This window comes from Aspergillus tubingensis (assembly GCF_013340325.1).
Source record: "Aspergillus tubingensis WU-2223L DNA, scaffold_6, whole genome shotgun sequence".
Taxonomy (NCBI): Eukaryota; Fungi; Ascomycota; class Eurotiomycetes; order Eurotiales; family Aspergillaceae; genus Aspergillus; species Aspergillus tubingensis.
The window spans coordinates 1,002,372-1,024,542 of NW_023336280.1; the positions used below are offsets into that span (position 1 = coordinate 1,002,372).

General features: G+C 53.5%; 9 protein-coding genes across 9 annotated transcripts; 5 read left to right on the plus strand and 4 right to left on the minus strand.

Annotated features, from left to right (window-relative positions):
• Positions 1–8: 8 nt before the first annotated feature.
• AtWU_04092 (Fibronectin type III domain protein) lies at positions 9–3,459 on the minus strand (the record flags this gene model as incomplete). Its single annotated transcript, XM_035499203.1, has 5 exons — positions 9–1,159; positions 1,232–1,955; positions 2,011–3,029; positions 3,087–3,280; positions 3,344–3,459. 5 exons carry the CDS (start codon positions 3,457–3,459, stop codon positions 9–11), a joined length of 3,204 nt encoding a protein of 1,067 aa, XP_035355096.1.
• A 799-nt stretch (positions 3,460–4,258) lies between these two features.
• AtWU_04093 (putative lipin Smp2) lies at positions 4,259–6,742 on the plus strand (the record flags this gene model as incomplete). Its single annotated transcript, XM_035499204.1, has 5 exons — positions 4,259–4,367; positions 4,420–4,490; positions 4,546–4,837; positions 4,903–5,794; positions 5,842–6,742. 5 exons carry the CDS (start codon positions 4,259–4,261, stop codon positions 6,740–6,742), a joined length of 2,265 nt encoding a protein of 754 aa, XP_035355097.1.
• Positions 6,743–7,308: 566 nt separating this feature from the next.
• AtWU_04094 (putative transcription initiation factor TFIID, 31kD subunit) lies at positions 7,309–8,256 on the plus strand (the record flags this gene model as incomplete). Its single annotated transcript, XM_035499205.1, has 1 exon — positions 7,309–8,256. The coding sequence occupies one exon, from the start codon at positions 7,309–7,311 to the stop codon at positions 8,254–8,256; it is 948 nt and encodes a 315-aa protein (XP_035355098.1).
• A 408-nt stretch (positions 8,257–8,664) lies between these two features.
• On the minus strand, positions 8,665–9,195 carry AtWU_04095 (uncharacterized protein; the record flags this gene model as incomplete). Its single annotated transcript, XM_035499206.1, has 2 exons — positions 8,665–8,936; positions 9,045–9,195. The coding sequence occupies 2 exons, from the start codon at positions 9,193–9,195 to the stop codon at positions 8,665–8,667; spliced, it is 423 nt and encodes a 140-aa protein (XP_035355099.1).
• A 485-nt stretch (positions 9,196–9,680) lies between these two features.
• On the plus strand, positions 9,681–10,652 carry AtWU_04096 (rRNA-processing protein UTP11; the record flags this gene model as incomplete). The annotated part of the gene is made up of 2 exons (XM_035499207.1): positions 9,681–9,776; positions 9,849–10,652. The coding sequence occupies 2 exons, from the start codon at positions 9,681–9,683 to the stop codon at positions 10,650–10,652; spliced, it is 900 nt and encodes a 299-aa protein (XP_035355100.1).
• A 201-nt stretch (positions 10,653–10,853) lies between these two features.
• Positions 10,854–13,558, minus strand: AtWU_04097 (histidine biosynthesis protein HIS4; the record flags this gene model as incomplete). Its single annotated transcript, XM_035499208.1, has 3 exons — positions 10,854–11,053; positions 11,109–12,665; positions 12,715–13,558. The coding sequence occupies 3 exons, from the start codon at positions 13,556–13,558 to the stop codon at positions 10,854–10,856; spliced, it is 2,601 nt and encodes an 866-aa protein (XP_035355101.1).
• Positions 13,559–15,911: 2,353 nt separating this feature from the next.
• AtWU_04098 (glycoside hydrolase family 47 protein) lies at positions 15,912–17,505 on the plus strand (the record flags this gene model as incomplete). Its single annotated transcript, XM_035499209.1, has 2 exons — positions 15,912–17,192; positions 17,245–17,505. The coding sequence occupies 2 exons, from the start codon at positions 15,912–15,914 to the stop codon at positions 17,503–17,505; spliced, it is 1,542 nt and encodes a 513-aa protein (XP_035355102.1).
• A 1,300-nt stretch (positions 17,506–18,805) lies between these two features.
• On the minus strand, positions 18,806–19,556 carry AtWU_04099 (superoxide dismutase; the record flags this gene model as incomplete). Its single annotated transcript, XM_035499210.1, has 3 exons — positions 18,806–18,919; positions 18,983–19,456; positions 19,512–19,556. The coding sequence occupies 3 exons, from the start codon at positions 19,554–19,556 to the stop codon at positions 18,806–18,808; spliced, it is 633 nt and encodes a 210-aa protein (XP_035355103.1).
• A 697-nt stretch (positions 19,557–20,253) lies between these two features.
• AtWU_04100 (oxidoreductase, short-chain dehydrogenase/reductase family) lies at positions 20,254–21,150 on the plus strand (the record flags this gene model as incomplete). Its single annotated transcript, XM_035499211.1, has 2 exons — positions 20,254–20,369; positions 20,424–21,150. The coding sequence occupies 2 exons, from the start codon at positions 20,254–20,256 to the stop codon at positions 21,148–21,150; spliced, it is 843 nt and encodes a 280-aa protein (XP_035355104.1).
• Between the last annotated feature and the right edge of the window lie 1,021 nt (positions 21,151–22,171).

Below are 22,171 nucleotides of genomic sequence, written 5' to 3' on the forward strand. Positions count from 1 at the left end.
TTGTATGTTCATGCGTGGATCTCCTCCGCTGCCTCTTCATCCTCCGCCTCGCTAACATGCTCACTAGGGCGCTCACTCGTCTCACTGGCGGCCTTATCGGACTTCCTGGACATGCGGCTGAAGAATCCCAGGCTGCTGCGAGTTGATCGGTCTGCCGAAGGGGCGCTGGACACGGTGCTGTCCACACTCTTGGCAAGCATCGCCTCGCTATGTGCGTCTTCGTCAATGTCGCCTTGCGAAGGGTCACCCTTCTTGGAGAAAAGCCCTGACCGGTCCTTCCAGGAACTGAACTTGCTGGAGCTGCCCTTTCGGGTGATCTTACGAATGAATGACTCTTTCGAGCTTCCATTATCCAGCGAGCCTGCGGAGGGCATACGTTCCAAGGATTCATACGAGTCGCCTGTGTACATAGAGAAAGAGCGAGAATCCCGCGAGGTGCGCGATTCAGACGGAGAGCCTTCTTCCATGTGGAAGTCAAACGGAGCATCTAGCTCTCGGTCTTTCGCTGCCTCCTTCTCTTTGCTCTTGTCCGACCGCTTCCCAAAGATGGTCCTAAAGGAAGGTGCAGCAGGATTCAATTTTGGAGTGACTGGCCGATGAGAAGATGATGGCCGTGTACCGATCGGCGCCTGCAATGGCCGGCCTTGTCTCTCGAACGAATCTTGGAGAAAGTCTGGCTCCCCAGTAAGGCCCAAAGGAAGGTGACCCGATGAGCCGTACTGTGTAGATGGCCGGCGCGACTGCACCCGAGACCAGGTCGATGGGGACGTCCAATCAAACCCCAAAGGACTTCGATGGCCTTGCTTTTCTGCCGATGGCCAACCGAAGTGACGATTATCGGTGGAGGGATGAGGAAGCTGGTTTTCGAAAGAGAAGGTCGATGAGGGCCGCGGAGACAACGACTCCCGGCGCACTGTACCCAAGATGGAGGAAGGATCGATGGGATCATGACGAGGACTGAACTGGTTGTATCCTGTGCTATGATCGGAGGTTTCACTGGATTTGAGCAGACCGTGTCCACTGCCGAATCCAAATCGGCTGGGTGAGAAGATGCTGGAAATGCCTGCGCGTCGCGAGGGAAGATGATCGGAAGAGCTGTCTGTTGTAACACCTGCTGTGTTGCTCCTGGGGAACAGAGACATCGGATTCGCCCAGTTGCCTGTATAGCTCAGCCGACGACGTCTAGCCCCTATGGGATCCATCTCCTCCAGATTACGGGGGAACGACTGACTTTGTCCTGGTTTCAAACTGCCCAGTAGAGGTGGCTCGTCTGCCAATGTCTTGCCGCGAGGACGGTGGAAGCCAAAGAGCCCCGAAAGCCTGCGCGACGCACTTTTGGGCGCCTCGCCTACATCCAAATTCACCGGTTGCGATTCAACATCTTTGGGCAGGGTCTGGTCCTCCGGACTAGCGAAGAGGCTTTCCGGCCTGCTTCCGGTAGAGTCTGGCGAAGGTGGCCCATGAGGAAACTCTAGCGCAGTGCTTGGTTGTTCGAGGTTGGAGAAGCGAGAACGGATGGCCGGACGGGGGAGTTCGGGCGACTCCTCGTCTCCGAGGAGATCGGACGGAAGAAGTGCGTCGGCGCGAGGGCTCATTTGAGGGTTTCCAAGCGACATATCCGAGTATCCCCGCGTACTATCCGACTGGCCCGAAAGGCTCGGGAGGGTCATTCCATTGTTGATGTTGAAGAAGGCAGAAGTCGGGCCAAAGGTGGGAGACCCAGTGGCAGGAGGGTTGTAGCTAATGCCACCTGAGAATGAAGGCTCGATGGCCGTGAAATTCATCGGAGATGAGACATTACTGGCGAGTGAGCTGCGGTGTCGACGTGGGCGAATAGTCGCAGTGTTGGAGAGATCAAGATCGAGAGCTGGGAGAGAAAAGGGTCCTGTGCTGCCGGTACGTTGGGTAGTTAGCCACTTCAGGCGCTCCTGCGCTTCTTGGTACTGCTGCTGAGCCTGTAGAGCCAGTTAGAGACTATGTCAAGAACCAAGCTATTGTAGATATACTAACCTGGGTATGGAGGTTGACAAGGGTAGCATAGCGAGCGTGAAGATTGCTCAACTTGATCTCCCACTGGCGGGCTCGCTCATTGTCAATGCGATCCAACTCCTTTCCATCCTCGCTATCTGCTTCCTGGTGGGTTTGCCTCTCCTCCTCCAGCTTCTTGACGCGCCCGCCCTTGTCTTGGATTTCGTCATCGATAACCTTCATCTCTGCCTGCTCCTTGGCAATCTTCTCCCGAATCTCATCTCCACGCTGCTTTCCCTCCTCTTCCAGCCGTGTCTTTTCCTCTTTCGATTCCGCTGCTTCACGGTTCATGTTCTCAACCCGCTCCTGCCACCGGACGATATCGGACTTGCGCTTCTTACGCTCAGACTCCTTCTGCTGCAGGAGTCTTTCACGCTTCGCCTTCTCACTCTGCACTGTACGGTTGACACTTTCCAGTTTGTAAACGTGCTTCTTCAGGTCGCCGCTCGCTTCATCCTTTTCCTTGACCCGCTTCTTCAATTCGTCACGCTGTTTCTCAAGTTCCTTCAGAAGAGCAATGTGCTCCTCTTCTTCATCGATAGTTTGCTTCTCGACGGTCTCGTTCTCGTGCTGCAGGGTTTTCAATCGGTCGGCAAGTTGTTCGAGAGTCTCGTCGTGATCGTCGTTCGTGGTGCTCTTTTGTGTCTCCTCCGCATGGCCATGCGAGACCTCCGTCCCGCTCGCTGCAGGAGACGGTTTCCGCCCGGCTGAAGATCGCTTGGCTTGGAGCTGTCCTCCGCTGTGCTCCCGGGACATCACGGGCGCCGAGGGGGCAGCAAGACCAGCGGTAGACCGGGGGATGGACGCCCGAATGGTAGGATTGCCGACCGTAGCATTCTGTTGGGTTTGCGACAAGGGCAGAGACTTTGTGCGCACATGGATGATTGCACTTGGGGTTTGGAAGTTCGCAGCACTAACTGAAAGAACGCAGATATGATAGATACTTCCGGGAACCAAGTTCAGGATTTCGACTGCAGTTTCCGCTCGTTTCGATTCGCCCACTGACAACTCATTAGTATCAACAGAAAGAGATTCGAGGGAGCCATTGCCGAGGGTACCCTTGATGCCGTTCAATTGGATGATGTGCTTGTGGATGGAATTGTGAAATTCGGGTTGTTTCCAGGCGATGCGAATTTCACGGGCGGTAATCTCTTCGAGGGTGACCTCTGGTGGCGGAGGAATATCCAGACCGAGCTTTTCAACTAGGACGTCGTTGGGGGTCTGGCAGACCTGCCACGCACGGTACAGTAGCCTTTGAGAGAAGTTAAATTTAGTTGTGCGCTCTCTACACTCTAACTGAGACCTTGCGACCTACCAGATCAGAGCCCAGAGAATGGTGACAGCCAGGAAGAGAGCCATGACGCCTCGCACCCTCACTCGGGGAACTACGCTGGGGTAGGCGTCGAAGGAGAGAAACAACGGCTCATACATCCCAGCGTCCGACACCCATGGAGAGGGAGAAAGGAGGGAGGGGACTGGCAACCTCGTCGAGGGGCAGTGAAGGGTCAGCAAGCAGACGATTCACCTAGATAATCCGTGAGAGTCGAGGAGGAATTAATCCGATGCTCCGCGGAGGGCTGCCGAGAGAGGAGTGGGACAGAATCACCTGACTGAGATAACTTAGCTGACTACTTTGCTTGCTGACTCAGCTCTGAGTCAACTGGGTGTAGATCATGGGATGTTCCAGACTAAACTACTTTGGGACATTCCTCAAAAAATAGCCTGCGCCAGCCGGAAGGGGCCTAGTGCCCGCTTGAAGCCGAGGAAGGCAGGGAAGAAGCAGCCTGGAGCACATGACGGACCGCCCGGCCGGGGAGAGACAGACGAAGCGGTTGGGCTGTTGAGCCTTCTTGCAGGTCCCAACAATCATAGATTCGCCTTTTGCTAACTCCTTCTCCCATTTCGCTGTCCTATCTTATCTGTCTCCCTTTGTTGTCTATACGCCCTGCTGGTGCTGCAGGTTCCACTCGCTTGGTTTCGATCGTGGTCAAATGCTTGCATGCCAACTCATTCGCTTTGCAAGTGACCGTCTCTCGTTAGTGATTCCACTTCGGCGCATGTCTCTCGGGCATTGTCACATGGGCCGTATGTAGGCGGCAATTCCTGCACCTCCGCCGTCTGACCTCCGACCCCCCTCTCTATCTGCTGTGTTCTTTGTTTTGTGCTTCGCCTTTATCGCTTGGGAATTGTTACAATATTCTCCAGGGACTTTCCCTGTTACTCTCGCAGGATGCAGTACGTCCGAAGTATCAGTGGTTCCGTCTCCAAGACGTGGAACTCCATCAATCCAGCCACCTTGAGCGGGGCAATCGATGTGATCGTGATTGAACAAGAGGATGGTTCGTGGTTTGCCTCTTTTTCTGGTCAATCGGACACTAATCTCTCGTATAGGAACTCTGGCTTGTTCACCTTTCCATGTTCGATTCGGCAAATTCTCTTTGCTCCGCCCGTACGAGAAGAAGGTACCGTTCCCGCATCGATCCTCTCAGCAAACCCCATATAACTAAGACGTTCAAGGTGGAATTTTCCGTAAATGGTGTCAAGCAAGACTATGCGATGAAGCTGGGCGAAGGCGGAGAGGCTTTCTTTGTCTTTGAGACAACAGACGAGATCCCCGCCTCGCTGCAGACTTCGCCCCTGGTTTCTCCAAGCAGCAGCCCCAAGATGCGCAGTGAGGAGAACCTCCCTCCATCGCTCCAGGAACCCGATTATTTGGATCTCGATCGATCATCTACGGGCAATCTAGATGGAAAATCTTCAACAGCCCTTCCGGTGCTATCGAGGAGTATGCGGGCATCGAGCGATTTAGGTGGGTTCTATTGCTGACTTCCATATATCATGTTATATCATGTTATTGACATTCATCTGCGACAGGTACCCTTACTCCTCTTTCACGGTCGCCGGATGACTCCAGTCTGGGCAGGTCCCGACATGGCTCTTTCGGCGATACTCCCACCAAAATCGACCGAACGGCTACGGATACAGTGCTGTTGACCAAGAGCCGCTCCAACAGTGTCAGCGTAGCGGACCAAGTATATGGGATGCAGTCCTCTGGCGCCAGCGCTGCGAGCGATGATCTGGGCCAGGATGGTCGTTCGCGAAGCCCTCCGCCATTAACTCCCGAAGAGGCGATGTCTCGTGCCGTCTCGCTATCGAAGAAACTCTCCGGATCGAATATTCCGTCTCACGTCACCGAAACAGGAGACCTCATGCTCGATATGACCGGGTACAAGAGCAGCGAAGAGGACGCTCTGCGAGCGGAAGTTCTTGCGCGGAAGATCCTTGCAGAGGAATTGGAGGGCCCCTACGACATTGGGGCTCTCATTGGGGCCGACGAACATGGGAACTTGTGGATCTACAGTAGCGAAGAAGCAAAGGAGGCTGCCAATCGCCGCGCCACCTTTAATGCGATGCGACCAGGCTCCGCCATGAGCGAGCATGCCATCTCCGACCCAGGATATCACAGTGACAGCGACAAGTCTCTGCAGGACAAGCCGCTACCCAGCCGGCACTATCGCACCCAGTCTGATGTCCAACCCGGCTTCCCAACCCCGCCGCAGTCACCGACGACAGAAGCCCAAGAGCCAACTCGAAACTATGCAAAGACCCTCCGTCTCACGAGTAATCAGCTGAAGGCCCTGAACTTGAAGCCTGGGGCGAACAGCATGTCGTTCAGCGTCAACCGGGCTACGTGCACGGCGACGATGTATCTGTGGAACGGGAATATTCCCATTGTAATCTCCGATATTGACGGAACCATCACCAAGTAAGTGTTTTCGACCTGGGATGTCGGAAGTCGCTAATAGATTGTAGGTCTGATGCCCTGGGCCATGTGTTGAACATGATTGGCCGTGACTGGACGCATGCTGGAGTGGCCAAGTTGTATACTGACATTGTCAACAACGGATACAACATCATGTACCTTACAAGTCGATCAGTTGGCCAGGCAGATACGACGCGGGCCTACTTGTATGGCGTAAATCAGGACGGCTGGCGACTGCCTAAGGGGCCGGTCATCATGAGTCCCGATCGAACCATGGCAGCACTCCGACGAGAAATCTATCTGAGGAAGCCCGAGGTGTTCAAGATGGCCTGCCTGCGGGATATCTTGAACCTGTTCAATGGAAAAGAAAATCCCTTCTACGCTGGGTTCGGCAACCGTCTTACTGATGCGCTGAGTTACCGGTCGGTGAACATCCCGTCCACCAGGATCTTCACGATCAATTCGAATGCCGAGGTCGTTCTGGATCTTCTTAGTCTAAATAAGTACAAGAGCAGTTACGTTTCGATGACGGAGCTGCTGGACCATTTCTTCCCGCCGGTGAGTCTGCTGGTCCAGGCTGGCGGCGAAGAATATACCGACTTTACCTATTGGAGAGAGCCTCCGCCGGATCTAGAGGACTTTTCCTGCACAGACAGCGAAGCGGAGGAAGGCGACCAAGAGGAGGACGAAGACGAGGAAGAGGACGAGGAGGAATACGACGGGGAGCTGAGTGACGAGGAAGCAAGTGATGTTGACGAGGATGAGGCCGGAGAAGAGCTCGGGGCGAGCTACATCTCGCAGGACTCGGTCGACGGATCTGAACTGGTGGACAGTCTTAATCTCAATGCCGCCGATGAAGAAGACATCGAGGACGAAGATGAGGTCGCCTCGGAAGAGGAGTTGGACCCTCCTCGTCGAAGCCAATCCAACCCTGGCTCTCCCAAACGCTGAGGGCAGCAAGATGCATCAACTGCATTATGATGGCGAACTCATAGGCCAGGGACTTGACATTTATCGCATGGATGAGGTGTTTGTGTTATAGAATTGCATGATGGGCGTTTGCACGGTCGCATAGCCATATTATTACTTTTGTTGGGCGGCACATAATGTATGATAGTCGAGACACTAAGTTGCACAGTATAGAATTGTTGCATCATCAAATTCTTTCCTCTTAATTAATCTACTTTCTGCTCCTTCTGCTGCAACATCACGTACATCGACGGTCCCAAGTGCTGGGAATCAATCACCTGCCGAAGGCGGTCTAGCGCGGACATGCCTGGCCGACCGACTCTCTTTGCCTCCATCGGCAGCTTTCATCTCCAGCTTCATCAACCCCAGCAACCATCTACCCTCGCGCATACACTCATCTACACCTGTATCGGAAACCTCGAATCCCATTCCGATCAGCAGGCGATGCCAGCACCCACCAATTGACCAGCCTCCGAAGCGCGTCGCTACACCTACTATCCCGTCAACGACTACCACCTCACCCATCACCACACTCAATATCATTCAAAATGACCTCACCAAACCACGCGCAACCTCCCACCACTCAACCCATCACACCTCCGGCCGAACCATCAAGCACCCAACCCACCGCATCCCAAAACACCACCACCACCACTACCGCCCCCGCCGCACCAACAACAACAACCGCAACCAACAACCCCAGCACCGCACCCGCCGCGAACACCAACCCCAGCGCCCAACCGACCCAAATCCCCTCCACCTCCCTCAAAGACAGCGGCAAATCACGACGTCCGCGCGATGTCCGACTCATCCACATGCTCCTCTCCTCGCTGGGAGTAACAGCATACCAAGAGCGCGTACCACTGCAACTTCTCGACTTCGCCTACCGCTACACGTCCTCGGTGCTGCAAGATGCCGTGCATCTCGCGACAGAAGGCTACGCCGGTGGTCCCGAGGCCGCTGGTGGTGGTGGAAGCTCCCGCGCCGGCGCGTCCGAAATCAATACGGTGTCGTTACCGGCGCTGCGGTTGGCTATTGCGTCCCGACTGCATTATCAGTTCCAGGCGGGATTGCCGAAGGAGTTCTTGATGGATGTGGCGGCGGAGAGGAATCGTGTGGCTTTGCCCGGTGCGAGTCGTGGGTTTGATAGTCAGGGGATGGCGAAGACGGCGGCGGCGAATCAGAGTGTCGTTATGGGTGGGATGAGGTTGCCGCCCGAGAGGTTCTGTTTGACGGGTACGGGGTGGAATATGAGGGAGGAGTGGGAGAGTGAGGGTGAGGAGGAGGTGGAAGAGGCTGGGGATGCTGGGAGGGAGAATGGCATGGGTGGTGGTGGTGGTGCTGGGGGTGGGACGAAGGTGGAGGAGGGTGAGGAGGGTGTGGATGAGGAGGAGGATGGGAAGATGGAGGATGTTTTTGGGGAGGATACGGCTATGGGGGAGGGTGATGGAGATGGGGGAGATGGGGATGGGGATAAGGATATGACGGATGTTTAGATCAGTGGAGAGTGTGTATCTGCATAGAGGCGTTAGGGCGCAGGATAATTAGCTGCTACTGCTATAACTACCTACTTAGTACTTGGACAGGAGGACGGGAGATTCAATTCATCTATTCTTTCTTTGCTATACTTTTCCTCTCAACATCATGCACCCATCATCTATCGTCTCTCCATCCATCACATCACCACCACCACCACCAACAACAACTACTTACTATACAAGTCCCAATGAACACACACTAAGTCTGTAAATGCCAAACAAAACGCCAAAACCAGCAGTATCAATACAAAAAACAGAAGAAAAGAGGAGGATAACCCTATATACGCCAACCCACACACAGCACACAGCACACAACCCCATCCCCATCACATCATACACATACACACCCACCCACCCAATTTCCCTCTACTTCTTCTCAGCAGCAGCTTTCGCAGCAGCCTGCCTCTCCTGATCCTCCCTCATCATGCGAATGACCTCCTCCCTCCGTCTCTCCACCTTCGCAAGCTCCTCCTCCTTCGCCTTCCTCCGCTCCTCATGCGTTGCAAACCACTCCTCTCTCGCCCGGTCTTCTACCTCCGGCTTCGCATGCGCTACCATGCACGAGTTCATCGCTAGTCGTTGGTCCCGACATACCCATGTTGCTGTTATTGTGCGGTTGACGGCGCATTCGGCGAATGCTATACCAATGGCCCCCAGTGATTAGTATGCGTTGCGAACAACTTTCATTTCGGTTCGAGGAAGGGGAATGAATTGGGATTGGGATTGGGGTATATGGGGGTTCTCACCCTTGATTTCAGGCGCACAGAGAGATCGCACGCGCTTGTAGTAGAGTTGCTTCACTTCTGCTTCTTGGGCGGCGGAGAGGGGGAGGGGGTTGCGGAGGTTGTATTTTGGTTTGGTTGTTGTTGAGTCGGGTTGGGGGGTTGTGGAGGACATTTTGAATCGGTGAGGTGTGTTGAGGTTGTGTATGTATGTATGTATGTATGTATGTAGGTCTTTGTAGAGAGGAGGTGTTGGTGTTGCTGGTGGTGGTGGTGGTGTCAATCTGTCGTGTATACGAGAAGCAATGGTGTGTGGTGCAGCGCACTGTCAATCGTTGTCGTAAATCAATCCGAGAATCCGACACAGGGTATCAATTCATCACCAACATATACCACCAATTGCATCAAAAGAAGAAAGCTAGGAAACAACACCAATGATCATGCGTTGTCTAGCACAGCTAGAATAGTTAGAATCCAGCGGAGAAAGAAGTCGGACGGGTTGGTCGGCAACTACCCGATTGGGTTTAGTGTCCTCCGACTCCGACTTTTCATTACTTTCTATCTATCTATCTATCCCCATCCTCTTACCCAACAATCAACCAGTACTTTTTACTGCCTTTACAAGTCCCTTTACGCAGGGAGAGAAAAAGGGGATTCATCATGTCTTCCATGAGAAATGCCGTCCAGCGGCGCAACCACCGCGAGCGTGGTCAGCTCGAAGGTCGTGAGAAATGGGGTATTCTTGAAAAGCACAAGGTACATACATACCTTCATTTCTATTTTCCTACACCTCTCTTGCAATTACATGCTGACAAAATGACTGTATAGGACTACTCCCTCCGCGCGAAAGACTACAACACAAAGAAAGAAAAGATCAAGCGTCTACAAGAAAAAGTCCGCGACCGCAATCCCGATGAATTCGCCTTCGGAATGATGTCGAGTTCGTCCGCTCGACAAGGCAAACACGGCGCTGCAGGAAATCGCGACTCGGCTGCCGCACGCGGCCTCAGTCACGACGCTATCAAGTTGCTCAAGACACAGGATGCGGGGTACCTGCGGACAGTCGGGGAGCGGATCCGGCGACAGATGGAGAAGTTGGAGGAGGAGGTGCGGTTGCAGGATGGGATGAAGGAAATTCTTGATGGTGAGGGTGCGGAGGATAAGAAGAAGGAAGAGGTGATGGAGGACGACGATGATATGGACTTTGATTTTGATTTCGGGGATGATGATGAAGTGGACCAGAAGAAGAATAAGAAGAGCAGGAAGTTGGTGTTTGCGGATGATCGGAAGGAACAGAGAGTGTTGAAGAAGAAGAAGTTACGGGAGGAAGATGATGATGAGGATGACGATGAGGAGGACGAGGATGATTCGTTTGGGAAGCAGATGATGAAGAAGTCGAGGAAGCAGTTGGAGGCAGAGAGACAGGCGCTTGTGGAGGCTCGTCGGGCTCGCAAGCTGAGGAAGCGTGCGGCGGAGGCGCGGGTCAACAAGCTCAAGTCGCTGCAGAAGCAGTATAAGGAGATTACGGCCGCGGAGCGCGAGCTGGATTGGCAGCGTGGTCGGATGGATAATGTGGTGGGTGGCACGAATAAAAATGGTCTTAAGTGGAAGATTCGTGAGCGGAAGAAGTGATATATTGTTCCTTTCCTTTGGTTTGTGGTTTGTTTATTGTTCATACTGCTACGGCAGTTTATGATTCTGCGTTGCATCGGTGGTGGGAAAAGTTCCGTGTCTACTAGAGGCGTTCGAGATACCATTAATGTACAGTGATCATCAAGACCTTTTATTGCTATGCTCATATTACATGCGTCAATCGTAAACCGCTGGTACAAATCATGCCTGCTGCTTCTTCATGTGCGCCACGCGGATGCTCACGGCCCGCTTGTGCGCATCCAGTCCCTCCACTGCTGCCAGCTGCTCCACCGTGCGAGACAGGCCCAGCAGACCGTCTGCCGTTAGGTTCGAGCTGGTGATGTGCTTGAGGAAGGATCCTAGGTTCACACCGGAGTACTGCTTGGCGTAGCCGTAGGTCGCTGTGACTATTAGCTTGGTTCACTATACTAGTTTGAAGAGATCAGAAAAACTTACGCAAAGAGTGGTTGACACCAGCAGAGTAATCGCCCACACTCTCCGGGGTCCACTGGCCGATGAACACACTACCGGCGTTCTGCACCATCTCAACTGCCGCCTCGGCGTTCTGGATCTGCAGGATCAAGTGCTCAGGGGCGTAGTCGTTGCTGAGAGCCATGGCTTCCTCGAGGTCGCGCACAACGAAAGTGACCGAGTGCGCCAGAGAGCCCTTGACAATGTCCACACGGGGCAGAGCCTTGGCCTGGACGTCAACCTCCTTCTCGATGGCCTGAAGCTGCTCCTCGTTCAAGTCAATGGCAATGAGGATGACCTGCGAGTCCACGCCGTGCTCGGCCTGACTCAGCAAGTCAGAAGCGACGAAAGCAGGGTTGGCGTCCTTGTCCGCAATCACCAGCACTTCACTGGGACCAGCGGGCATGTCAATGCTGACACCGGCGGAGGTGTCGTTGGCGACCAACATCTTGGCGGCAGTGACGAACTGGTTGCCAGGACCCAGGATCTTGTCCACCTTGCTGACACTCTCCGTGCCGTATGCCATGGCAGCGACTGCCTGAGCACCACCGGCAAGCACGATGCTTTCAGCACCGACCTTGTGCGCAACGTAGACAATCTCAGGCGAGATGCTGCCATCCGCGCGAGGAGGAGAAGCGAAGACCAGCTTCTTGCAGCCAGCCACCATAGCGGGAACACCCAGCATCATGGCGGTCGACGGCAGAACGGCAGTACCACCGGGGATGTAGAGACCGACGCGCTCAATGGGACGAGAGAAACGAGAGCAGACCACGCCCGGCATGGTCTCCACCTTCAAGCCCTCGTTGCTGTCCTTCTGGGCGCTGTGGAACTTGGCAATGTTGGAGATACTGATATCAATGGCCTCCTGGGTCTCGGGGGACAGCTTCATCAGCTCAGGCGGGAAAGGAGCGCTAAGCACCGGGGAGGTCAAAGAAGTGGCCTTTTCGAACTTGTGGGTGTACTTGAGCACGCCGGCGTCACCGTTCTTGCGGACGTCATCAATGATGGGGCGGACGAGAGCGACGATGGCATCGTTGGACTTCTGAGAAGGACGCTTGAGGTAGTCCTGGACGACATTCTCGGGGGTCGAAGCGGTAATAACGCGGGTCATCTGCATGGGCTCATCGGCCTTGGGAGCGGGCTCAGCAGGCTTAGCGGGCTCTGCAGCGGGCTTCGATTCGGCCAGACCAGCCTTCTCTGCCCAAGGGCCCTTGGCATCACCCTTTCTCCTCTTCACCTTCAGACTCTTGAGGTCCAGGTTCCTCTCCACATCCTCCAGGCTGACACCGGCCGCGACGCAGCGAGTAAGAGCGAAGTAAAGAAGATCCGCAGCCTCGAAGGCAATCTCTTCCTTAGTGTTGGCGCGGCACAGCTCATCAGCCTCCTCCATGATCTTGGCCTGGGTGAGCTTGGGCTCGTTGAAAAGGCGGGCAGTGTAGGATCCGGCGGGCGCATCAGCCTTGCGGGCTTGCAGGGTCTTCTGAAGACGGGCGAGACCGTTGTAGGGGCCGAAGCAGCTGGCGGTTCCAAGGTGGCAGAAACCTTTGAAGATGGTTAGTAGATTCAAGCGAACTGGGAACTCTAGACTTACCTCTGCCAATCTGGTTAACAACAAAGACCAAGCAATCGCTGTCGCAGTCAAAGCCGACGCGGATCAGCTCCTGCACGTCTCCGCTGGACTGACCCTTGTACCAAAGACCACGCTTCCGGCTCTGGTATACGCCGGTGCCAGTGCGGAGGGCCTCGGCAATGCTCTCGTCGTTGCTCCACACCAATCCCAGACACGTTCCACGCTCATCGGTCACGGTGGTGGCGTACAGACCGTTGCTCTGGTCTGCGACAGCACGGGCAGCAATGAGAGAGGCGGCGACGATCTTGCCGTTAGGTTCCTTGTGCTCAAAGGTCAATGCATCGGCCGACACAACACTGACGCCACCCTGGGCCAAGGTGTCCTTGAGCGTTTCCTCCGTGGGGGTGCTAGTGTATGTGCGGTACAAGTTCTGGGCTTCCAGGTTCATGCCAAGCTTCTCAGCGATGGCCTTGACGGCAGACGAGTCGGTCGACAAGCCAGCATCCTTGTGTTCGGTGGACTCGCCCACCCAGGTCTTGAAGGCATCCACCTGGCTCTCGGCGGCATAGACGACGAGACGTGATGACGGGACGGACTGTTCTTGGGACAGAGCCGTCAATTGGTTGAGGGAGATGAAGATCTTGGCGGCGCCGGCATTGAGGATATCGACGAGGTCGCCAGTGGAGGTAATGGCAGTAGCGTCAACGTAGACATCAAGGAGGCGGAAGTTGCGCTTGAGGAAGTCCTCAGCTTGAGCGAGGCTGGAGACCTTGACGAGGACGCGACCGAAGTAGGCGATCTGCTTGAGGGAGAGGCCGGAGGAGGGGGAAGCGGGGTCGTACGAGACGAGGAGGGGAGTGGCCATGATGGATCAATGAGAGGGGAACTCTCTAGGGGAAATATTCAAGGAGAGAGAATCAGAAGTAAGATCCCCAAGACGGGGAAGAAAGACAGCAGTTGGACACTGAGGAGAGAAGACGCGAGAGACAAGCGAGAGAAAGTGAGTCAGTCCGTCCGGGGCGGATCGGGGCAAAGATAAAGAAAGACTCCGCCTGCAATTTTCTTCCTGTTCTTTTGCCCCGCCATCGGAGAGGTTCTCACCGCCCGCCACAAATGCCTTGCAATTGATTGGATTGGCAGTGTTGGGATGCCTTTATCCATGGCTGACGGTCGCACAGAGTTAATTCCCTTGGGCAGATGTCGGGTCTAGCCATGTTCCTGAAGCTTGTTGCTTCAATGGGAGTTTCCTACTGATCCTGTTGGCGGGGTTGGCATGTCCCCATGAAATCTTGTGGGATCCCGTCAATTCCCTCCACCGGATTCAATTTAGAGTGTTGATTAAGTTGATCCAGTTTATCACTAATTCCGTGCGGTCACTACGGGCCGATTAATCTCGGAGGAATTACTATGCAGCTTCAAATGAATGGGCCAATATCCTCCGAATGCTGTCACCTCCACATGCTGGCATAACTTACGGCATTTCATCCCGCATTCGGTCGGCCCCAGTGCCGATCGGGCGCGCTATTACTACTACCCTATTACCTGCTCCTAGATGTCCACAGTTACTTGCAGCCAGGATGTCTTAAGAGATCATAAACTGACAGTCCTATCTACTGCCTCTTCGCAGTGCATCACTCCAATTCGAGCATCCCCAGCGGGTCGATTTACTATCCCGAATGAAGACAGTACACTCAACAATCATAGGCAACATCAATAATCGCGTATTGACTTTTCAGCTGCCCAGCGAGGCAGCATGAAGAGTGTCTAGGTCGTCATTCTCCGTAAAAGTGAAGCGTCTTATTATAGAGGCTGTCACTCTCGGCGGCAATGGTATGAATAGCATTGATAACCAACAGGTACTGCAGTTTCTCCTGGGTTTGTGTGAAGAGAAGCCAGGCGCAAAATAATGTCTTCAGTCAACGTACAGTAAATATCCTTTGGGTGAGAGTCCCGAGGCAGCACCATAGCCCCTGCTGGGAAGTAGACAAGGGTCAAAAACCCTTGATGTATCCCATTCCAGGGAGAGAGAATATTCCCTTCATTCACAGTACAAGCCAACAAGAAAAGTTTGATGAAACTGGTGACCGAACCTGCTCTGCAGTGCTCACATTCTAGACGCTGGTGTTCACGTCCAGGTGGATCACTTGCAATCATGAAGCACATGCGATGTTTCTGCAGGTAGACTGGTGACCTGATGTAGTAAACTCTAACCCCACAGCCGAGGACACCCCAATCTTGAAGGGTCCTGACATTTGAAAGCGGGGATATAGTCAAGTACTACTCAGGGTTGTCAGCCCACGCCCAACCCCAGGCACACCTTGTCAAGGCAAGCATCTGATGCAGCTCGTGTGAGACAGGGACAAGAATATCGTATGGCTCGATCTAACCATATCGAGAACGGCCCAGAGATACTGACCCTTAGTCTAGGCGATCACCTTTGGCTTCTTCGATTTCAAACCTACTTTCCACTAGTCGGTCTGAGGTCTCCGAATCTCCAGGCGATCATCTGCCCACCCTCATCATCTGCTATGCGGACTGACCTGCCCGAATGATCGACTAAATAGTCCTCCGTACTGGCCATCGCGATGTGACTGTGGCACCTCGCCAAGTCTCGAGTTGAATTAAGCGCCCACCTTGAAGTATCTGATGGGTATGAAGTGAGGATGGAGTACCTGCTGGCTTGCCTGCACGGCCAGCCAGGAACAAGTACCGATCACATCAGGAATACCCCTCGGGGACCAGCAGAGGAATCCACCCTTGCATGGCTGGCCCTCCAATCGGAGGCTCAGATCGGTGGGGATGGGCCCAAAGCAGCTTAGCGGACTGGGGCTTGGCCCCGCCCAGGAACCAGGGACTGCTGGCTGCCTTTCCTCTTTGGGAAACTCCAGGGCCGCCTCCATCTTCCCCTGTGCCGTCATTGTATGCAAAGCAAGCAGTTCTTGTGTGTGTCCTCACACTGGCACTCTCGATGGAATCCTGCAACTAAACTAGTAGTCTGCGGGTCTCCCCCAAAATGGATGCAGCATAACTCTCCTTCTCAGCCTGATCCCGTCTGCTTCTCCGCATTCTTTAGCCGGTAGATCGTCTTATTTATACCCGATTCCGTCCGCTTGTTGACGTGCTCTCATTCTTGCGTCCTGTTTTCGTGGTCTGTGCAAGACCAGTTTGGTTTTTTATTTCGGGTCTGCTCACTCGGTTGTCACTCATTTCGCCAAACCATGCATCTCCCCTCGCTTTCCTTGTCCCTGACGGCCTTGGCCATCGCCAGTCCTTCTGCCGCTTATCCTCATTTTGGCTCCTCCCAGCCCGTCCTGCACAGTAGTTCCGACACCACTCAATCGCGCGCAGACGCCATCAAGGCTGCTTTCTCGCACGCCTGGGATGGCTACCTCCAATACGCGTTTCCTCATGACGAGCTGCATCCCGTGTCGAATGGCTATGGCGACTCCCGGAATGGCTGGGGTGCCTCTGCCGTGGACGCACTCTCCACAGCGGTGATTATGCGCAATGCCACCATTGTCAATCAGATCTTGGACCACGTGGGCAAGATTGATTACTCTAAGACAAACACCACGGTGAGCCTCTTCGAGACCACCATCCGTTATCTGGGTGGCATGCTGTCCGGATACGATCTGTTGAAGGGGCCCGTGTCCGACCTGGTACAAAACTCGTCGAAAATCGACGTGCTCTTGACCCAATCGAAGAACCTCGCCGACGTGCTTAAATTCGCCTTCGACACGCCTTCGGGGGTTCCGTACAACAACCTCAACATCACCTCAGGGGGGAATGATGGAGCCAAGACGAATGGTCTGGCCGTGACGGGTACACTGGCGCTGGAATGGACGCGCCTGTCGGATCTTACCGGTGACACCACGTATGCCGACCTGAGTCAAAAGGCCGAGTCGTACCTCCTCAACCCGCAGCCCAAGTCTGCGGAGCCGTTCCCCGGCTTGGTTGGAAGCAACATCAACATCAGCAATGGTCAATTCACAGATGCGCAGGTGAGCTGGAATGGCGGTGATGACTCTTACTACGAGTACCTCATCAAGATGTACGTGTACGACCCCAAGCGGTTCGGTCTCTACAAGGACCGCTGGGTGGCCGCGGCGCAATCGACGATGCAGCATCTCGCGTCGCACCCCTCGTCCCGCCCGGACCTGACCTTCCTGGCATCCTACAACAACGGAACTTTGGGATTGAGCTCGCAACACTTGACCTGCTTCGACGGAGGCAGCTTCTTGCTGGGAGGCACCGTGCTGAACCGGACGGACTTTATTAATTTCGGTCTGGACCTGGTGAGCGGGTGTCATGATACGTACAACTCGACGTTGACGGGAATTGGTCCGGAGTCGTTCAGCTGGGATACCAGCGACATTCCCTCGAGCCAGCAGTCGCTCTACGAGAAAGCCGGATTTTACATCACGAGTGGCGCGTACATTCTGCGCCCGGAAGTGATTGAAAGCTTCTACTATGCCTGGAGAGTTACCGGGCAGGAAACAGTAAGCTTGAGTCCTCATTCTATTAGGTCAATAGTAACTAACAACATCTTAGTACCGGGATTGGATCTGGAGCGCATTCAGCGCTGTCAACGACTACTGCCGCACCAGCTCTGGATTTTCAGGTCTGACGGACGTGAACGCGGCCAACGGCGGCAGCCGGTACGACAACCAGGAGAGTTTCCTGTTTGCCGAGGTGATGAAATACTCGTACATGGCGTTTGCGGAAGATGCGGCCTGGCAAGTGCAGCCCGGCAGCGGGAACCAATTTGTGTTCAACACCGAGGCACATCCAGTGCGGGTGAGTAGTACATAAATGGGTAGACATTGTTAGAGATGTGTATGGTATCAATAGAGACATGGCATTCAGCAGAATACTATCTGCCTTGTTCTAAATATACTCCAGACAAGAAACCCCCGCAAACTCGCTCATACTCTCTCCCATTCTTTATCCCATTCAGTAGATCCTCAATAGATGATAGGTGATCCACCGCCCCACCCCCATACAAATAGTCGGTGGCGCCCCACACCCAGAGATGCGCACATTTGAGCAGCTTTGCTTTCAGTAGTACCTTGGGGACCATGTCCAATGCATACTATCTATGTGTTTACGTACCTTGGGGGCTAGACAATATAGACATAGAAGCTGTAGTCCCTATTTCTTTCTCTCCATAAACAAATCATCTTCCATCTATCCTCTCTTCTTTCTTCTCACGCATACACCCACCAACTCCAAACTTTACAGATTCCCTCCCCTAGTACAGTGTGAACAAACAAATCCCCAAGGAACATATATTAGAAAGAAAAGACATTGAAGATGTGCGGCCCTTCCCGCCCAAGCTCTGGCTCTCTCATCGCTGTTATCTTCCCTTCATCATCATCAGCATTATCATCATCTACAACCTCTCCTCCCTCTTCGCCTTCATCATCATCAACAACATCTACAAATGACTCCACATCACCAACAACAAACCCATCATACTACCTCTTCTTCAAAAACACCACACACCCAGCGTCAGATTCCCAAACAGGGAAAGAGTCGAGAATAACAACAACAAGAACAAAAGCCCTCTTCCGCGTCCCAGACCCTCTCACTCGCAGATCATTTCAGGAGAGTACGGCGGTGTATATGCGGATTGAGTATGTATATCATATCCTATCCTATCACTTGTATTAGGGTCTATCTGTGTGAATAGTTACTAATCCTGTGGTGTAGGAAATACGGAGATCTCTCGGTAGAGAATAGATCTCCCCCGTTACATTGTTTCCGATTACCGATGATGAAGATGCAAGGTGATGGTGGGGAGGAATTGGAGTTTGAGGTTACCTTGCCGGAGAGGTTGGAGTTGGGGGTCTCTGAGAGGGGGATTGTGGGGAGGTGTGTTAGGGTTGGGGTTGGGTTGGGTGGTGGTGGTGGTGTTGGGGATGGGATTGGGGTTGTGGATATGGGGAGGGGGGTGGTGGGGTATGATTGATCTGTTCTGTATTGTTGTGCCTTATATGGTGATTATAGAGATATGGAATAGAAGAGAAGGAATAAATCTTTCAATCAATCATGTATGTGGCTGTTATCGACAGTCTGATGGTAGATAGATACACAGAGAGAAAGAGGCTAACTACAACTTCAACGAGCCCAATTCGTCCGTACCATTCAGATACCGATGCTCTGCTTCTTCCCAGTTAATCACCTTCCAGATGTTCTGCACATAGGAAGCCTTATTGTTCAGGTACTACACCACACCACCATTACATTAGCACCACCCAACGCAAGTAGAATGGACAGGGGTCCTCACCTGCAAATAATAAGCATGCTCCCACATATCCACCCCAAACACCGGAATCGGCCCCGTCACTGGATCCTGATCCTTCGTCGTGACAATCTCGAGGAATCCCTTCTTCCCCGAACTCACCAGCCAGCCCCATCCACTGCCCTGGATTCCCAACAGTACCGCCTCAAACGCATCTGTGAAGTTCTTGACTGATCCCCACTGCTTCTCAATAGCGTCTTTGAGGGTCGGGGCGGATTGCTCCAGCTTAGTGGCTGGGGAGTCGTAGCGAGCCAAGTTCTTCCAGAACAGCGAGTGGTTGATGTGGCCGCCGCCGTTGAACTTGAGCTTCTGCTGGATGCTGATGAGCTGGGTGATGTCGTTGCTGTCGAGAGCGGAGGCTTGAGAGGCGAGGGCGGCGTTGAGGTTGTTCACGTAGGTTTGGTGGTGCTTTTTGTGGTGGAGTTCCATGATTTGTTTGGAGATGATGGGTTCGAGGGCCTGTTCTTGATAAGAGATGGGTTTGATGGGGAGGCAGGGAGAGGGGAGGGCTTACATCGTAGTCGTAGGGGAGGTCGGGGAGGGTGTATTTGGAAGTCATGTTGGGTGGTTTGGCTGGGTTGTGCTGTGTAGCTGTTGGATAGGTTGGGATGGCGGTGGTGTTGATGAAGGAAGAAGGAGAGATGATAGATGTTCAAGAGTGAAGGATGTAAGAGGGGTATTTCAGCCATCACGACATTTTGAGGGCATTGTCATCCTACAAGGTACTCTTCTCCCACCAATCCGAGGGTGGGGGATCTGTCCAGATGGGGACCTTGCTGCGCACGATTGAGCAAGTTTCGATCCCCGTCATTGGCTGTGAACAGAGAGAGTGGGATCTACTGGATGATATCACAGAGAGATTCTCCCTCTTTGGGCGATCTTCGCTGAGAACCTCATTATAGACAACTCTGAGGGAACTCCCTGAGGAAATGGATTGGAGGTCGGCTTTCACTTCCATCCATCTGGATAGAGTACATGGAGGGTATCTGCACTGGCCAATCAGCATCCCCCACTCACCCATACTTGCCTCAGTTCCAGACTAACCAGGAGCAGCTAGACAAGTATCTACAAGGAGTAAGGTGGTAAAATATGCGTAGTGGCCAACTGTCACATACCGTGCGGGGTTGAGATGTTACAGCCTCGGATGCTGGTCGGCAACCAAACAGTTGAGCTGATGAGAGTCAATACATAACTTCTGTAGCCTCGCGTCACTCTGTCCTCGTCATAACCCTCACCTCCACCGTCATTCATCCATCATGTCAGCCTCTGAACAGGTCCAGCTGGATAATTTCCCCACCATCTTCTCCCTGGAGGGAAAGGTGGCCCTCGTCACTGGAGGCTCTCGCGGTCTAGGTCTGCACACTGCCAGTGGGTAGGACAGAAGCAATCGCCCCAGAATGAACCAGGATCTTACCAATTGATCTAGTCTCCTCCAATCGGGCTGTTCCAAGGTCTACATCACCTCGCGCAAGGCGTCTGCCTGCGCCGAAGCCGTTGCGGCCCTAAATGCTCTCCCCAACAAACCCCCGCACGCCACCGCCATCGCTGTCCCCGCCGACAACTCTAATATGGAGGAGCTAGACCGGCTCGTCGCAGAGGTGTCCAAGACCACCTCCCATCTCGACATCCTCTTCGCCAACGCCGGTGCAACATGGGGCGAGAAGTTTGATACCTACCCAGAGGACAAGTTCAGCAAGGTCATGGACCTAAATGTGAAGAGCGTCTTCTACACCATCCAGAAATTCACTCCCCTGCTGACGGCACGGGCCACCCAAGATGACCCGTCGCGCGTTATCGTAACTGGCTCGACTGCGGGCATTACACTGGGCAGTCTAGGCCCCAGTGCAACCTTCAGTTACTCTGCCTCTAAGGCAGCTGTGATGCATCTCGCCCGGAACTTGGCCGTCGATTTGGGGCCCCGACACATCCTGTGTAATGCCATTGCGCCAGGATTCTTCCCGTCCAAGATGGCCAATGGCCTGATCAAGATCAAGGGAGGACTGGAGGATCTGGAACGGAAGTCACCAAACGGAAGGCTGGGCAGGAAGGAGGATATTGCGGGCTTGGTCGTGTTTCTGGCCAGTCGGGCAGCAAGCCACATGAATGGAGCTGTGATTCCCATCGATGGGGGGAATCATTTGGCGCGATTGTAAATGATGATTGGGCTGAAGTATATGCGTCCGAAATGTAGCAATGGCCTGATCGTTGGACATGGATGGGAGAGTCTCCATCGCAAACGGGTGTCGCATCAAGCCACTGTTTGGACACTGCTTCTGTTGGGTGGCAAGGAATGCTACCCTGTGCTACCAGAGAAATGGAAGCAGTCATCAGGAGATTGCTTGAGTAGCGTAATTTTTCCTCTCTGAATCTGCCTACATATGGGGAGCGTACTCGCTTCCATCTATCATCCGACGCGCATGCCTTTTCTTTTCCTTTGGTAGCTCCTTATATATACGCTTGACCAGCAATAGTCTCTCTTTATACACCCACACCTTACTATTAGTATATACAACCGTCTTCTGAGCTTGCTTGTGAATTTGCACTTCAGACTCATTGTCACCGTCGACACCGCCCCTCATCATATTCCAGCTGACATCAAGTGACTTGCTCGATAAACCTCGAGCCTTTCTGATTTCTCAGCTTTCTATCCGGAGAGAGCGTCAAGTCGACCATCTCGGGGTGTAATCGAGTGTCGGACATGGACCTGAAGAAACCTGGGTACTCATGCATGTGGCCTTGACTACATTATGGCACGCATGATTACCATCGAAACCGACTACGGAGTTGGCGAACCCCGAGCCACCACCACCCTGGAAATGAAGCTCGCTTAGCGTGTCTGCCCTGAACGTCGGGCTGGATGCTCTACTATCTCCAGCGGCAGAGAATCATTCTGAGTTTCGAGAGCTGGAACAATATCCATTCTTAGACTCCACAAGGTTGCCAACCTCGCGTACGAGCGCAGGTGATCATGCACAGTTCTTCTACAAGGCATCACTTCTTTTCACTGTACTGTACACCAGGGGTGCTGGTTCTCTTGAAAGATAAACGAAAACAAGATTCGACGTGGCCTTCGTTTTGTATATCTTTCGCTTTATCGCTCAACCTATCGAGACAAAGGGTCTCGTCGCCCAATCTTCAGCTTCGAGAATCCAAAATACAGCATACCAGAATGCC